This window comes from Panthera pardus, unplaced genomic scaffold (genome assembly GCF_024362965.1).
Source record: "Panthera pardus isolate Hobbes unplaced genomic scaffold, ASM2436296v1 HiC_scaffold_25, whole genome shotgun sequence".
NCBI lineage: Eukaryota > Metazoa > Chordata > Mammalia > Carnivora > Felidae > Panthera > Panthera pardus.
Window position 1 is genome coordinate 11,202,733 of NW_026526821.1, and position 17,993 is coordinate 11,220,725.

Here is a 17,993-nt window from a genome sequence, read left to right on the forward strand (position 1 = left end):
AACATTTGCGCGTGGGATAGACGTACCTGGCAGGCGGCCACGGAGTCAGGGGGCCCCACAGGAGCAGTGGCCAGTGACAGGCTGAGAGCTCACACGCTGTCCAGGGTGGGGCGGCCACTACACAACTCCGGCCGATGCTGGCCAGGTGGGACCAAGCACCCAAGGGAGCCAGAACTTTGCTCTTCCAAAAGAAGCCAGAAACCCTGATTTTTTTTTTTTTTTTTTTTTTTGCATGACATTCTATAAATGTCAGCAGTGAATTCCTTTTTCTTTTCCTTCCAGAAACAGTCAACATATCTGCAGGCGGGACCGGGTCCATGGGTCATGTGTGTGATCTCGGTATTAAAACCTTTGCATAAGTGCATCTCCAGGCTTCCAGTTAGGGGAGGGGCTTGTCAGCACACTGCCTGACGCCTTGGCCTCTGGGCGACACACACAGGCTCCCCCACCACAGGAAGCTTTGATGGTTTCAAAGGCAAGATGGCCCGACCCCTCTCCCGATCCAGGCTGACTCCTGCCCCAAGATCGCCCCTTAGGCGGATCGTGGGTCTCCTTTCAAGGAGGAGGGTGGCTGAGACTTGAGAACAAAACGTCCCTGAGTCACCGGTCCACCCATCTTCCAAATCTACCCCTTTGGCTTTGGGCCCCCCAGGTCCACACTGTGCCCAGCACACCATACCCACGGGCCGGTGCCTCTGCCTGGACACTCACCCTCCCCGGCGGCGGAATTCTTTCTGTTCCTCCTTCAAAGCCCCAAATTAATCACCACCTGCTCTGCAAAGCCTTCCCAATTTCCCAGGCAGAATCTAACGCCTCTGCTTTTCTTTCTTTTTCTTTCTTTTTTTTTTTAAACAAATCAAGTCTTAGGATCATGTGCCCAGTTCCTTCTAGACCCTCCCTCTTCAAAACCTTTGCAGTCTCCTTTTGCACCTTGAACACACCTTCAGGCGAGGGCTGCCACACTGGATAACAGCGCTGGTCACACACAGTGGGCTCCTCTCACAGAGGGAAGGGAGACACGGTCCACTTTCTTCTCATCCTCGGGCTCACCCCGGCACCCAGTCAGGGGCAGGTGTCCAACGGCCGGTGATGAAGAAAGGGCTGTCCGGGCTGTTCAAAGTCTGCCTCATTACCCAGCTCCCACCCGGACCCTCACCCAAACTAGAAAATTGGTTCTCAAGAGCGAAACACACACAGGTCCTCTTGGGAACACTTCTGTCTTGTTCACTGTTGTGTCCCCAAGGGTGGCGCGAGGGAGGCCTATTGAATGAATGGGGATGACGGGGTGCCTGTCACGTTGGCCTGCTTCAAGGAGAAATGGGCTGATACGGGAAATGCACTTTGCACTGTGCCTGGCACCAAGTAGGTGTTCAATAAACGTAGAGGGCTGCCGTGACCGTTCCTCCCCTGGGCTCTCAGAAACACTTCTCCGGACACGTGCTTCACAGGCGCACAAATCTACCCCACTGGGTCCAGCCGAGACACGGGTCCTGATCACAATATGGAGCTCTACGCTTTGGGCCTTCAGGCCTTAAACCGAGAGTGCTGGGAGCTTCCAGAAAGTTCTATCACTGCTCCTCAGGGGCCCACACCTGGCTGGCAACAATGCTGGGGACACAAGGATCTGGAGGAGATTTTTGCAAAATTTGTAGTGGAGACCTTGTCTTCTGGGCCTAAGGCACCATCTCCCCCACCCAGCCAAGAGGATTTGATCCAACAAAACAGAGTAAGAGGCAACAGCAGAGACGGCAAAAGGATCTGAGAAGGAACCCGATGCCCAACCCTGCCTCGGGCTACAGCCTGGGCAAGAGGCTCCTCCCAGGCCTTGCAGGCCTGAAGCCATTTCCTGGCTGTCTCCATGTTTGCCTGGCGGACCGCGCAGAGCCGAGGAAAGTTAAATATAGTCTTAGCATCCCCGCTGAACGGCTCCCCGCATCGGTGCCCGAGAGTGCCACCTGGTGGCCCACTCCTGGCTCCTCTGTGGAATAAGAGCCATCTGGGGGGGGATGGGCACGATCAAGATGGCCGCCTCAGGAAGCCTTGGTGTTGAGAGACCGTGGGAGAGAGTGCGCGCGCCTGGTCCTGCTCTCACCGTCGGCTGCTGCCCCCATTCCTTCTGGTTGCCAAATCGCCACCAAAATGGCTTCCCCAGAAAACTCCAGGAAGGACCTGGAGTCTGGCCGGGGCCTAAATCCACTCCTCCCGGGCAGACACTCACCATGTCGGTCAGGCTGCAAAACTCTTCCAGCCTGAGGAGCATCCCCTCGATGGTCTCCTCCACCTCCTTCGCCTGAAAAGAGACAATATCCTGGAGATTAGCAAGTGGTTTCCAGGGAGAAAAACGCCCTTCACTTTTTTTTTTAATTTTTTTTTTAAGCAAACTAAGGATTATCTGCCCAGTTCCCTTCAGACCTCCTTTCCCTTTGCAAAACGTCTCATAGCCTCATTTAAAGTAGTGGTGATCAGGCAGCAATCGTGACACCTGTGGACAGAGGCCTGGCGAAAAGCCACCACGGCCCATCCACTCCAGGCAGCGTTCAAAGGAGAGGAGATAAATAAATATGAGCAGGACTAGAACAAACCTAGCCTTACCATCCCGCTGTTCAGATAAGGAAACCGAGGCTCAGAGAGGACAGGTAACCCTGCTTGAGGGCACACAGCTAGCAAGGGGTGGGGCCAGGATTCCCCGGTAGGTTTGAGTTCACAGCCCCAAAGCGTGCTCTTGACAAACTCTGAGAAATGCCTCCTGGGAAACACGATGGACGGTTCACACAAGATGTAGAAGACGTAGAACGTAAACCTATTCTTGTGACGACACACAAACAACGTACATGGCTTGACAGAAAGGCCTGGAATGATACAGACCGAAGTGCCCAGAGTCAGGGGATGTACTTACACTAAACGATGATTCAATCTGAAATTCAAATTTAACTGGGTGCCCTGGACTTCACCTGGTAACACTATTAACAGGGTTTACTTAGCCCTGGGGAGCACAAATGGGGAATGGGGTCTGACAAGGGAGACTTGAAGGGTCCCCAACTCGAGGTACTAGGGCTGGGCAGTAACTTAACGAGTGACGTAAGGCAGCCCGCTGGGGCTTGTGGCAATCTGAGGAGCATTTGCCCAAGTCTAGAACAGCCAGCTGCCAGTAGCCATCAGTAGACGCGCTCAGCACTCCCAGAGCCTTCCATTTTGCAAGAGAAGCCAGAAATTGTAACTTTAGGGAAAATGTCCCGATTTTTAAATGGTAGCTCAAATTAAAAAAAAAAAAAAAAAATTTAACACTCCACAGGCCCAGCCAAACATGACCATGAAAGGATCTGCCAACTTACAAGCCCATTTAAATCCCTCGTGTAAAAATTAGTTTGAACCCTTTTTCCCCCCAAGTATTTACTATTTTCATGACTTAAAAATAGCTGGGGTTTTATTTATTTATTTATTTATTTTATTTATTTATTTATTTATAAAGCTTATTCATTTTTGAGAGACAGAGCGTGAGTGGGGGAGGGGCAGAGAGAGAAGGGGACACAGAATCCGAAGCAGGCTCCAGGCTCCGAGCTGTCCGCACAGAGCCCGATGCAGGGCTCGAACTCGCAAGCTGTGAGATCGCGACCTGAGCCGAAGTCGGACGCTTAACCACCTGAGCCACCTGGGCATTCCAATTGGTATGTATGTATGTATTTATTTATTATTTTAATGTTTATTCACTTTTGAGAGAGCATGAGTGGGAGAGGGACAAAGAGAGAGGGGACACGGAATCCGAAGCAGGCTCCAGGCTCCGAGCTGCCAGCACAGAGCCCGATGCCGGGTTTAAGCCCATGAACCGTGAGATCATGACCTAAGCCGAAGTCAGACACTTAACCAAATGAGTCACCCAAGTGCCCCTGTTGTATGTGTTTTTAATTACCAGGCATCTAGGAATAAAGTTCATCTAGAACATGGCTTACCAGGCCAGATCATTCTGTGCCAGGGAAGCGACCCCAGACATTTCTGGGCAGGCCTGGTACCTGCCCCCCCACCCCCGACCTGAAGGCTCCCCTTATCACCCACTCGTCCCCCGAGAGATGTTTATACAGTGCCACAGCCTGCTGCCTGCGGCGGGAGCCGTCGCTACCACAACAGCATAAACGAATGTGCAGAAAAACATCTTTCCGGCTGGAGTAAAAATAGTACCAAGTTGCAATTTTAAACTCTGGAACCTTCATCTCACAGCTGGGACTATTTCTGGGCCTGAACGGGGGAGGCTTGACAGAGAAGGGGACCACAGCAGAGAGAGGACTAAGAGACTCACAGGACGTTCTCTCTGCCCCCCAAAAGGAAGATCGCGGTAAAAAATTGCCCTTAATGCACTAAGAGGGGAAGAAGGAGCCAAGAGAGGCCACAGGGACAGGAGAGAGGCAGGCTGGTCGCTTTCCTTCTGCTGCAGAGGCGAGGGAGAGGGGCACAGAAGGGGGCAGAGGCTCCCTCCAGAGTGCAGGTGTACAAACCCCAGACGCCAGGCCGAATCAAAACCTGCAGAGGGACATGAGAGCCCAGGGCCCGGCTGGATGGGCCGCCTCCTTCTCCAGAGGGGCCCGAAGAGAGGAAGTACATCTCAGCCTATGGCCGAGTGTTCAGGAGGGAGGCCAGTCAGCCCTGGGTTCAGATCCCACCTTCTCGTTTGCCAACCACGTGACCTTAATTGAAGGGCTTACCTTCTGCATTTCGGTTGGCCCACCTGTAAGCCACACCACTCGGCAGGGTTGTTAAGAGGTTAACCTCACGTAATAAAGGTGGTTCAATCATTTGACAGAGTGCTGACATACAGTAGGTGCATAATAAGTGGCTGCTTTATGTGTCTCTCTCCCTAGATAACAAACGCGGTGGCCAATCGCCATATATGGCTTATTTCATTGGAGGCTCACAAGAACTTTATACAGTAGGTGCTGTCGCTTGCCCCTCTTTCATGGACAGAGAAACAGAGGACCAGAGAGCTCACATCACTTGCTCAAGGTCACATAGCTAATACGTACTGAAGCCAGATCTGACCCTGAGCACTCTCAGTCCAGAGCTGAAGTCTGTAAGTTCCAAGAGGCTCTTTGGAGAGGGGGCAGCGTGTCCCCTTTACGGCCGTCTGTCAGCTGTGGTCTCGACCCCCTTTCCCCCACCTCCCGGTACCAAGGGCAAGTGCCCCAACGCAGGAGAGGGTAGAGAAAGCATTTGGCGACTGGCCAGCTAAGGAGGAACGAGCCCCGAGACGTTCCCAACCAACAGGAAGGAGCTCAGGCTAAGCCAACCCACCACGCCCGCAAATCATTCACGGGACAATTTTCTCTCAAGATAATCCCCTAAGTGGCCTCAGAAGCGAGAGTCCTGCGGGCTGCAGCCCACACGCCTTTTTAACCAGCCCATCAGCAAAATGAATGCCCTCGTCATGCTGTGCAACTCCCTGGGCATAAATCGTCCCCCTCCCAGGGGAAGAAGGGCAAATGGCTCACTCAGAGTGACATTCAGGGCACCGCCGGTGGGGACAGCAGGTGGGCATTGATAACACGCGGGAATCATGGCCTCTGCTTCTTCCTTACGTAAGTCTCCCAAGATGCCAATCGGAGCCTCCCAGCGGGGCAAGGCCCCAAACCCAAAGTGGGGCTGGCTTCCCGCCCGTGAGTGACGGGCGCAAAACCCCACAAACAGACCCCCCGCCGTGGTCTTCTCCAACTCGGCGGAGGCGCCACTGGCCCGTTGCTCAGGCCGAACACCTGAGAGCATCCTCGAGGTCGTCCTTTCTCGGCCCACCCCGTCCACTGTGTGTGCAAATCCTCTCTGCTCCGCCTCCGGAATGTGGCCCAAATCCGACCGCTTCTGTCCACCCCTCGCGCCACCGCCCTGGCACAGGGCGCTGTCCTCTCCCACCGGTCCCTGCTTCCTCTCTGGCCCCCCTTCGGTCTCCTCCCCCGAAAGACCCCGTCAGAACCCGAGCCCTCCCCCGCCGCCGGTGGGGATGGGACGCGGGGCAGCGGCTCCGGAAACCAGTCCGGCGCTCTTTCAAAACGTTACACGCAGAGTTGCCCTACGACCCCGCAAGAAAGCCAAGAGAACGGAAATCATGGTGTTCTTACAAAAACTTGGGAGGTATTCACGACAGCCAAAAGGTGGAAATGACTCAAGGCCCGTCAAGTGATGAATGGACAGTCAAGACGGGCCATAGCCATGCTACGGAGTATTACGCGGTACTGAAAAGGAATGCCAGCCCGACACCTGCTACAACACGGACGGTCCTCGAAAACATTGAAAGAGGCCACACACAAAGGCCAGGTACTACGTGATTCCTTTTCTGGGCAGTGTTTGCAAGAAGCAAACGCACAGAGACCGAAAGGAGATCACGGGCTGGGGTGGGGGGTGGGGAGGGAGAAGGAGAGTGCTAATGGTCATGGGGTTCCTTTCTTGGCGGGGGCAGGGGGGACTGCTCTGGAATGAGGTCACGGCGATGTTCGCACAACACAGTGAGCTTATGAAGAACCACTGAACGTACGCTTCAAAACGGTAATTTTTTTACATTACGTGAATTACAGCTTAATTAAAAAACAGGACTCCTCTCCTGCCCCCCACCTCCCTCAGCAAACACCTAATGGAGGCCTCGTTAGCCCTACGCCACCTGGACCCTCCATCTGTTCTCCGACCTCGCCGCCTACAGCCCGCTCCCCACCAGCCACACCAACCGCGTCGTCACTCCGGGGCCTTCGCGCCCGCTGCTCCCATCACGGACAAAGCTCACCGCGCACCTCCTCCCAGCCTCGGCTCAAACGTCTCTCCTCATCGAGGCCTTCCCTGGCCCTGCAGCCTCCCCCGCTCCCTGTCCCGCACCAACTTCTTTCTGGCTTCAGCCTCCATCCCTGTCTAACATCTTACATGTTTCACCTGTCCTGTCCTCTTCTGCCACCAGAATGAAAGCTCCAGGGGTCTTAGTGCCTCTCACTCACCGCCACATCCCCAGGGCCCAGGGCGATGCCTGGCACATAGCAGGTGCTTACGCTTCTGAAGATGCCCCCCCCATTCCCTCCCATCTGCATACCTTTGGGCAATCGGACTCCGCCCCCAAATCTGGCCTGGCCCTGTGACTTGCCTTGGCCAACAGAATGGGTGGAAACCGCTCTTTGTGACATCCGGCTCTAGCCTCAAGAGACCCGGCGGCATCTGAGTCACCCTCTTGGAGGACAACAGCCGTGTGAAGAAATCCAGGCAACGTGGCTGGAGAGGCTGTAGGACACGAAGGGCCAAGTGGAGGAGAACCGAGGCGCCCCAGGCAGCACCAACCGCCCGACGAGAGCGAGGCCACGTTTCAGCGCAGCAAACCCTCCAGCCGAACGCAGCCCCGTGACTCGGCCCGGCCGGTGCCGTGGGAGCAGACCCGCAAAACCACGCATCCCGCACCATCATACGGTAGTTGTTTTCAGCCACTAAGATTTGGGGTAGTTTGTTACCTGGCACTTGGTGACCAATACGGTGCCCAGGGCGTATTTGTTGCAGGAAAGGAAAGGGGGAGGGAGGGAGGGAAAATGAGCAAGGGAAGGAGGAAGAAATATGCCCTCCTGGAGAAGCTGTAGCCTGAGAAGAGCAGCCTAGACCACTCTTCGGTCCCACCCTGGCATGTCATGCTGTGTGGTCTTAACTACACTCCGACCATCTCTGTGCCCTGGTTTCCCATTTGAAAATCGGGAGAAAACGAGCCTCAGACTCTGTCTCGAGATGGAAGCGGAGGACAGTCCGCTAAGTAATTTCCCTGGGTTACTCTCGGTGAGGGGCCAGACCCATACAAAGGACAGTTGTAGCTGGGACCCAACCAGGGTCTCCACACTCAAATGGAATGGACACAAGTGAGGCAGGAAACGAACACACCACACGGGAACATGTTTTCTGCACGCTGTTGACTTTCCGTTTCTCACTTTTCCAAGAGACCTTCTACTTTTCTCTAAGAACCACAGCGGCACAAGCAGGATAACGAATGGAAGTTAATACTCAGCTTCCCGCCAGAGAGACAACAGGGAGAGGTGGGGACTGTGGCCAACAGGAGGCCCCTTCTCCATCGGACGAGGGCGGCTGCTACTTGACCCCAGCAGAGTGAGCCAGGTGGAAACGTGCCAACCCGGTTTTGTTCAAGACAGACAGTGCTCCAGGAGTTGGCGCAAACCAGTTTGAAAATTCAAAACTAACGCCCCAAATTAAAACACACTACGATGGCCAAACAAACCTGTCTGCAGGCTGAATGTGACCTTCACACCTCTGGCCTATTTGTATCTTTAAAACAAGCACATATGGGGGCACCTGGGCGGCTCGGTCAGTCGAGTGTCCAACTTCGGCTCGGGTCATGATCTCGCGGTTCGTGGGTTCGAGCCCCGCGTCGGGCTCTGTGCTGACAGCTCGGAGCCTGGAGCCTGCTTGGGAGTCTGTGTCTCCCTCTCTCCATGCTCCTCCCCCACTCACAGTCTGTCTCTCCCTCTCTAATAAATAAACATTGAAAAAAATGTTAAGCCATTAAATTGTACACTTTAATTGTATGACTTGTATATGGCACATGAATTCTATCACAATAATGCTGTTTATACACACACACACACACACACACACACACACACACACACACACACACACACACGGAAATCCTAGGAACCACAAGGTCCACTCAGCCAGGCCACGGACAGGGCCACTGAAGACCTATACCTTCTGCAGCAACACTTTTAGAGAAGCCAGACATTGGGTTTTTTATGAGAAGACTCCCACTTTTTAGAACGTGGCGACTACCTGCCGTCCAGAGGACACCCACGGGCAGCCCCGCCGAGTTCCAGGTGGGTTTTTCGCCTTTTGCCGACACCAAGAGCCGCTGCCTGCCCCCGCCCCCCCCGGCTTCCTCCGAGGTCCCCGAGTACACGGTGGGGGGGTGAACATGAAGAGGCCCGAGGACTGTGGGGCCTGCCTTCACCCTGGGCACGCAAGTAGGAATGTCACCTCTTCTCCAGAAGCGGTCACGGGGGCCCCTTCAGATGACAGCGGAGTAAAGGTCTTTCCAAGGTGGCTGTCCGCCCCTCCACCAGCCTGACCGGAGGCAGAAAGAGCAGCCTCAACCCTGTGCACAGAATGGGCGGGCGAGGGGGAAGGGAGCGGGGGCCTGCTGCGGGGGGGTGGGGGGGAAGCCCAGGGAGGAGCAGACGAAGGGGTTCTCCAGGCGGCGCTGGTGGGACCTGCAAACCAGGAAGGACCCCCCTCCCCCAGGTATTTATCCTACAGACATGTTGGCACAAATGCAAAAGGAGTACAGAGATTCCTCCTGCAACAGACTTTGTGAGAATGAAAGGATGCACGTAACCCAAATGCCCATCTATAGAAGAATGGCTGCCTGAATTGTAATCCAGACTGCGATTCTGTTTAGCAGCTAAAAATAATCGGGCAGCTCTCTACGTACTCATACGGAAAGATCTCCAAGACATATTGAGTGAAAAAAGCAGGATGCACAAATGGGAGGTAACAGGTGGGGATGGGAAAGGACCCGTCATGCTGGAAGGGGACAGAGACAGGAACAGAGGTGGGTAGGACGGGGTTCTGTGCCACTCCACGGCCACTGGGACCTGTGGATTTTGTAACATGTTCATATACTTTTATTAATTTTTTTATAGTTTATTTTTGAGAGAGAGAGACAGAGCGTAAGCAGGGGAGGGGCAGAGAGAGAGAGAGAGGGAGACAGAATCCGAAGCAGGCTCCAGGCTCTGAGCTGTCAGCACAGAGCCCGACGTGGGGCTCGAACCCATGAACCATGAGATCCCGACCTGAGCCGAGACCAAGAGTTGGATGCTTAACTGACTGAGCCATCCACGCGCCCCACAAAACTTATTTTAAAAGCAAAACTGGGCACATTTCGCTAACAGTGCAGAGCCTGCTTGGGATACTCTCTCTCTCTCTCAAAAGAAATAAACTTACAAAAAAAAAAAAAAAGAAAAACCAACTCCAATTCATTTTTTTAATTTTTTTATTTTTTGTTAAATGTTTATTTATTTTTGACACAGAGAGAGAGAGACAGAGCATGATGGGGGAGGGACGGAGAGAGAGGGAGACACAGAATCCGAAGCAGGCTCCAGGCTCCGAGCTGTCAGCACAGAACCCGACGCAGGGCTTGAACTCACAGACCGCGAGATCATGACCTGAGCCGAAGTCAGACGCTTAACCGACTGAGCCACCCAGGCGCCCCTCCAATTCATTTTAAAAGACCCCACAGGCCAAATTTCCACCACACCTGCACCAAGGGATAATTTCAGAACGCAAAACAGCGTAAGGGGGACCGGTGGTTCCTTTGGACCCCGGGCTCAGCAACTGTGTTTTGCAAAGCAAAAAGTACCATCGAGGGCTGGCCTCACGTACGCAGGTCAGGAAGTTAACCCCGGATTTCTCGGCCTACAGGAGGCCGCGCTGGGGAGTGAGAACTTGTGACCTTCGGCACAAGTGGAGGCGAAAGGCTGAAATCCCCACAGCCGGACACTGTAGAGAAGTGAGTGTGCGACCCGCTCTGTCCCCACGGACAGAAGTGTCCCCCGCGTATTCTCCCTCCCAGCGCCTGGCACGACGTCTGCCCCCAGTACCTGCTCCATAAACATCTGCAGAGTGAGGAAGTGAGCAATCGTAGCTGACGTTCCCAGCCTGCTAACTACGGGCCAGACCCCGCACCAAGCGTTTCCTGCAGCTCACCTCATCCGACCGTCCAGCACCGCGGGACATGAGCAGACAAGGCAGGAAGGGGCCCCGAGCACAGGGTCGAGATCCGACCCCACACCTCGTGGCTTCAGGGCCCAGTTCCCCCCCACCCCCAACCTGAGCAGGAGGACGAGGGGAGTCCGCACCTCTATAAAGGATGTTTCTTTAACTGATACGTACGAAGTCACTCAGTGGCTCTGGACAAAGCAGCAGGCAGGACAGACAGGGTCCCTCAGGGGGCTGCGGCTGGACACAGGGCATTCATTCACAAAAGAGAGGAGCTGTGTGGGCCCTACCGGGTTGGCCACCGGAATCACCAGGGGAGTGTTGACCAGGCCAGGCCCCCAGGCCCGGGCCTTGCTCGCAGGTGCCCCTACAATCAGCGATTTTCCAACACACCAATCCATCCAGGTCACTCCGGGCTTAAAACTCTGCTGGAGAGCTTTTCGAATCCCCGTGGGCAGGGGGCACCCACACCAGTGACATTAGAATACCTGGGTCGGCGGGCAGGGGTGGCAGAGGCCGCAGGCATCAGAATCTTTTCTGGAAGATCCCCCGATGACCCCGACCTTTGGCAAAGTCTGGGGACCCCGCGCTCCAACAGAGCTCTCAGCCTTCGCTGCGCCCCACCCAACCCCTGGTGGCCGCTCCAACTTCATTTACAGAGGCTCCAACGCCTATTTAGAGAGGTGTGAAATACGTGTCTTCGCCTTTTAAGCTGTTACACGCACACGCACACCTCCGTGCACCTGGCCTCACTCCCGCGTGAGTCTCCCGTGCAGAGCTGACTCGCTCCGCAGCCGGGACCTGTCCACTGGGCACAAGCATCGCCGTCCACCAGCCTGTGCGACAGCACTGAGGTCATTCCCAATCTTTGGGAACCTCTCTGTCTTCAAGCTTCTCGGCTGGTGCAGGGGAACCTTTAGCCAAGGCTCTGGGCTGACCCAGGGATGGCTCCTTCCACCGCTGGGCAGCTCCGCGGGGAGAAAGGCAGGAACTTCTTTCCGAGAAACACGCTCCCGCCGTGGCCTGGGCTCCTCACACCCCGGAAGGTTCTGATTCAGGGAATGCGGCCAGCTCAGTCCACGTCCACTTGGACAGCCACGTCTGTGGTCTCCCTGCGGCCCTTCCAGCACCTTCCAGCCCTGCAGCCGTGAGTGTGAAAATCGGATCATGTCTTTCCTCTGCTCATGGCCAACTCACCCCCGCTCGTGGCCAGGACCCCGGAATCAAATCCAGAGTCCTCCCCGTGGCCCTAGGTCCCGGTCTACTCCTGCCCACTCCTGCCCTTGGCCGCTGAGGTCCACCCACGTGAGCACCTCTCTGTTTCTCATGTTTCCCCCTCGGGCCATGCCCCTGCCGCTGGAACTTGGCCTGGCTGTTCCTTCCACCCCCCCCTCCCCCGCCCCACGCTGTCTCCTTCACGGCACTGATCACCATGTAGTTGTTCCGCTTGGTGGTTACTGGTCTGCTCATCTTCCTGACCGCACCCCCAGTCCTTGAGGGCAGGCACCCCCTGTGCCCCACAGGCCTCTCCGCGGGACCCAGCACAGTGCCTGGCACACAGCAGCTTCGCCATAAGGATCCGAGGAGTAAACGAATACAGAACTACATCTGGAGACAGGGCATCTGAACATCCCAAACCTGAAAGCCGAAAGCAAGCCAGCAGCTCACGAGGACGGGACACGCGGTGCATGCAGGTTGGACATAACGAGTATCCTCTGCTCTCACAACGAAGCAGCCTCTTGTACGTTTTTCAAGAAACTCAAGGCATCTTTGGCTAGTTTATGTTTTTCTTTAGTCGAAACACATGGCTGGGAGAAGCTCTTCTGTTTCCTCCCCATACGACGACAGCAAAATCAAAAGTCCAAGCACAAGGGTAAATGGTAACGGATGCTGGGAGGAGTTGGGGGCGGGGGGGACGCCCGGATGGCTCAGTCAGTTGAATGTCCGACTCTTGATTTCAGCTCAGCTCATGATCCCAAGACTGTGGGGTCAAGCCCAAGGTCACAGGATTGAGCCCTGCATCAGGCTCTGTGCTAACAGCACAGAACCTGCTTGGTATTCTCCCCCCACTCTCAAAATACATAAATCATCATTTACAAAAATTTTGTTTTAAATAGGGAGGAGTGGAGACTATGACAAGGGGGGCCCAAACTCAGAAACATAGACCTAGATTTACCAGATCAGCTAATATTTTTTTTTTATTTTTAAATGTTTATTTTTGAGAGAGAGAGAGAACGCGTGCAAGTGGGGGAGGGGCAGAGAGAGAGGGAGACACAGAACCGGAAGCAGGCTCCAGGCTCTGAGCTGTCAGCACAGAGCCCTACACAGAGCTTAAACTCATGAGCTGTGAGATCATGACCTGAGCTGAAGTCAGACACTTAACCAACTGGGCCCCTTATTTTATTTTTTAACGTAAGCTCTATGCCCAATGTGGGGCTTGAACTCATGACCCCAAGGTCAAGAGTCACATGCTCTATCGACTAAGGGGTGCCTGACTGGCTCAGTCGGTAGAACATATGATTCTTGATCTTGCGGTCGTGAGTTCAAGCCCCATGTTGGGTGTAGAGCTTACTTTAAAAAAAAAAGAACAGGGGCGCCTCGGTGGCTCAGTCGGTTGAGCGTCCGACTTCAGCTCAGGTCACGATCTCGCGGTCCGTGAGTTCGAGCCCCACGTCGGGCTCTGGGCTGATCGCTCAGAGCCTGGAGCCTGCTTCCCATTCTGTGTCTCCCTCTCTCTCTGCCCCGCTCCCGCTCATGCTCTGTCTCTCTCTGTCTCAAAAATAAATAAAAAATCGTTAAAAAAAAAAAAAAAGAACAGATTGATGTTTTAAATAAACAAGAAACTCAGAATTTTTCATGAAAATTCTCTATTTAAACAACCCCATGTGGACTGATCCAATCACATCAGTGTTGGATTCGACCCCTGGGCCTCGAGTTTGCAAACCCTGATCTAATCCACCTGTAGTTAAAAGACCCAAATGTTTTGTCCCCTGTCATCCTCTGCTCACTCAAGCAAAGCCCCTGGGCATGAGAAAGTACTGGCTTGACTTCCTTCCATCTAGGCCATGAACCTCATCTGTGGGCCAAGCCCATCCTATGTCCCAACACAGGTACCAAACAGGATTCTGAAAGAGCCTGGCCAGGAAGTCACCCGTGGGTGGCTATCGGCACCCAGCCTTTCGAGAGGGCCCTGAGCTCCCTCCCCCCATAAGCCAGAGGGCACCCAAGAGGCAAACACCTCTCCCTGCCATCGTGGAGCAGCTTCTGGAGGCCACCCTGGCACCTCCCCCGAAGAGGAAGTTCAAACCAGAAAAAGAAAGTAAGACACAAAAAACCGGGCTGAACAGAATACCCCAAAGGCGCCGGAAACAGTAAAACACTCACCTGCCAACCAGCGTCAACACGCCTCCGCCCTGTAGCAGCTCCTTGATCCCGGCAGACAGAGCACAGTGCCGGGCTCGGCTTCCGCCCTCCTCGCCGGCTGCACCTCCCTCTGCTCCCCCTCCACCTGCTCTTCTGCCCGAGGTGCACCCTGCTTCGTTCCACCCCAGGGCCTTTGCAAGTTTTGTTCCCTCTGCCTGGGATGCTTTTCTCCCCTTTGCCTGGCCAACTCCTATTCACACTTCAGGGCTCAGCCTAAAATGTCGCTGCCTCAAGGAAGGCCTCCCTGACTGCACCCCCAACAGAGTCAGGTCCCTGTGCTTCCTCTTCCCTGCACATTCACAGGTCCCAGCTTCCTCAGACAGACCTTCCCCACCCCTCGTCTCCCCGACTCATGCAGATACCCTCTACCTCACCACCCCACCTAGAGGGGTTGTGTGTTGTGTCTGTTGTCTGCCAGTGTCCTGAAGGCAGGGCCCCTGCGTGTTTCACTGCTCTCCCCCGCTCCTGGGCCCCGCCGTCCAGTCCTGTTCCCAAACCGGACCTCCCTTTTCCAGATTGCTCACTGGCCCATCTGCAAACAGCCTCAGCGCGGGGAGCTGCCAGTGGGTTGAGCCTTAACCAGAAGCTGCAAGTGACTGTGCTCTGGCAGTTTCTGCTGCTTCTGGTAAATAAAGTTCAGCAAGCACTCTAAGTGGGTTTATTGCCGCTGGAGCTGCAGGGAGTTGGGCTGTTCATTACATCCCTTACAAATGAGCGTGAGCCAGCCCGTGTCTGAGTTAAAGAGAGCCCTGAGTGAGAAAATGAAGTTAACGCATGCAGTTTCTCTCGAAGGCTGTCCCTAATAGAGACAAAATGAAGCTGAGGTCTAGCCGCTGGGCACGACATCTCTCTGCTGAGAGCAAGGGAGAGAAGGAACGAGGACGACGCTCAGGCTTCTTACACCAGTGAAAACCCGGAGACAACCCAAATGCCCATTCCTGGGGGCACGGTTCATAAGTTACGGTACCTCCACGGGACGTCACTTATTCCGTGTGGGTCTCAGTTTTCCCAGCTATGAAATCAACCAAACAAGGGGCGCCTGGGTGGCTCCAACGGTTGAGCGTCCGACTTCGGCTCAGGCCGTGACCTCACAGCTCGGGAGTTCGAGCCCCGCGTCGGGCTCTGTGCTGACAGCTCGGAGCCTGGAGCCTGCTTCACATTCTGTGTCTCCCTCTCTCTCTGCCCCTCTGCCACTTGTGCTTTGTCTCTCTCTCTCTCTCTCTCAAAAATAAACATTAAAAAAAATTTTTTTTTTTAATTAACCAAGCAACCTCCTAGCCCTGGGTCACTGCCAGGAGCAACGACACAGTCTGTGAACAGGGTCCGGCACGCTGCTAGCACATGGCATGGGCCCAGGAAATAGGAGTAATTATCATTTAGTTGTGGGGTACGGGGAAGCCAAAGAACGATGGAGCATAGTCTCCAACATGGAGGCCGCCGGCCTCACATGACTATTGAACACTCACAACGTGGCCGGTCCCAACTGAGATATGTTGTAAGTTCAATATAAAAGCCTGATTTTGAACACCTAGCACCAAAAAAAAAAAAAAAAAAAAAAGAACGTAAAAATCTCAGTAAGATTTTTACATGGTCATTGTTTACATGTTGGAGTGATTGATATTTTGGAGGAACTGTTACTTTAAATATATTGAGACTACTTTCACCTGTTTCTTTTTCTTTTTTTTTTTTTTTTTTTTTTTTTTTTTTTTTTTTTTTTTGTGGCTCCCAGAATATTTAAAATTACAGGAGTGGCTCATATTTGTGGCTCAGATTATATTTCTATTGGACAGCTCTTACGGATACATTCAGACATGAAAATATGTCCATGCGATTTTGTAAAATTGAGATGTAAGTCACATACCATAAAAGTCACCCTCTACGAGCACACAGGTCTGTGGTTTTCAGTATATTCACAAAGTTGGGCAGCCACCACCACTAATTCGAGAACATTTTCGTCACCCCAAAAAGCCCTGTACTTTATCACCAGCAGTCACTCCCCACTTGTCCATGCTATTTTGAGTGGGGGGAGAAAAAAGCCACTTGGAGAACGGTATTACTAGGTCAAGCAGAGTTTTATAAAAACGAATACCTAGTATTATTGATACATGCACACCCGCACTGGCAAATGCATTTTCTAAGCGTTTGGTTGGGGTGAGGTACAACACCACACGGCTAGTGATGGTTATCTCGGGGAGCCGGAGTCGGGGCGCAGAGAGCAGGAAGAGGGGTGCTCCCTCTGTATTTGATGTATTTCTGTCCTGCTTCTGAGATTTAAAAAGAGAATGAGTTGAATTGAACCCTTAAATAACTCCTGGTGCACTTGGGTAAATAACTTTCATGGCACTGTTAACAGACTGGCTTCGGCTGGAAGATGAAGGGCCTAGTTTCAGATCTACTTTTTATTCTGTGCTTTTAAAATAGAAAGTACAGATAGAGACGAGGTATTTTCCCTCTTAGCAACAGCAGGACCGAGGAGGCCTGGTACTTCCCCGCACAGACGCAGGCTGCCCGCCTCCTCCCGGGCCACTGGCACCCGGCTCTGAGCGCAGCGGGCCGAGCGCTCGGCCGGGGGCAGGACCGGGGGCGGGGGGCGGCCTCCCCAGAGCCCGGCCGATGCTGGGGGCCCGGGTCCGGATGCGAGGCGACTCTGGGCCCCCGGGGGGCCTTGTGGCCGAAAGAGGGAGAGGCCAGACCTGCCGCGCATCTCTGGGTGGCGCCAGGCAGTCATCTCTCCGCAAGGCGGGGATCCTCGGGCCCTTGCGTTGGGCGCGCGAGGATGCTGCGGGGACGCCGAGGGTTCGGGTTCGGGTCCCCGCGCGCCGGAGGCCGCACCCACCCTCTCCTCCCCCGGGGTGCCAGGGCGTAGACCGCCGCCCCTCCCCCGACCCACCTCCCCTACCTCCAGCCCCCGCTCCCTACCTCGGCCGCGGGCTCGGGGGTCAGGAAGAGCGCGAGCTCGCGCGCCCCGCTGCGCACGGGCTCCGGCCGGTCGGCGTCCAGGAGCAGCATCAGGAGAGCGGCGGGGTCCAGCTGGCGGAGGCTGCCCGAGAGCCGGTGGCCGGGTCCCGGCCTCGGAGCCCCGCCCCCGACCGGCTGCATGCCCCGCGGCCCGCCTGGAGGAGGCGGGGCAGGTGCGCACCCGGACGCGGCCCGCGCCTCCCCGAGCACCGGACCGAGGGGGGCAGCGCCACCCAGTGGCGCGCGGCGCTCACTGCGCCCGGCCCTCGCACCACCTGGTAAAGCCGAGCTTCTCAACCTCGCTTGCATATTGTCATCACCTGGGACTCTTCAAACTTCCAAAGTCCGGCCCAGCACGCGGTCCCTGAGGTTGGGACCTGAGCACCAGCATTTTTTGAAGTTCGCCTGGGGATTCCTACAGACGGCGGAGTTTGAGAACCGCCAGTATAGACCACCCCTTTTCATTGGAATCCGGGCGGAGCCGTGTCTCCCAGCCCCCACGGCACTTTAGAATGCCCTGGGGAGCTTTCAAAAGCCCGGAAGCCAGGCCTCACCCCGGCGGATTCAGCCGGAATCCCTGGGGGTGGGGCTTGGGCATCAGTAGTTTTTTAAAGCTCCCGGGGTGTTTCCAGCATCCAGGATAGAGAACGGGGTCCTTTCCTTTAAAGACCAAAGTCCCCGCCCCCAGGGCCGTCCTAATTCCAGCATCTTGTTTGCGCCCGGCGGAGAGATCTGGAAATTAGAGAAGCCGGTTGTAGCGGTCCTTTTCCTCGCTGGGGCAGCTTGTAGAATAAACTCCCCAGGGAATCCTTAAGCTCACTGTTTGCCCGCCCCCCCCCCCCCCAAATACACACACCCCTGGGAGGCTTGTCGAGACCCTCTAGAGGCCG

General features: G+C 54.9%; 1 protein-coding gene across 4 annotated transcripts in view; it reads right to left on the reverse strand.

Moving 5' to 3' along the window:
• The window catches only part of BCAS4 (breast carcinoma amplified sequence 4), a 60,584-nt gene extending 43,213 nt beyond the window's left edge, over positions 1–17,371 (reverse strand). For 2 of the 4 annotated variants that reach the window (XM_019458151.2, XM_019458150.2), the window contains exons 1-2: positions 17,065–17,368; positions 2,219–2,290 (exon numbers count right to left, since the gene is read on the reverse strand). In XM_019458151.2, coding sequence (XP_019313696.1) covers positions 2,219–2,290; positions 17,065–17,244 — 252 coding nt within the window. In that variant the 5' untranslated portion in view covers positions 17,245–17,368. Of the gene's footprint in view, positions 1–2,218; positions 2,291–17,064 lie in introns of all 4 variants that reach the window. The other 2 variants (XM_019458153.2, XM_019458149.2) reach the window with 2 other exon arrangements.
• Positions 17,372–17,993: the final 622 nt, after the last annotated feature.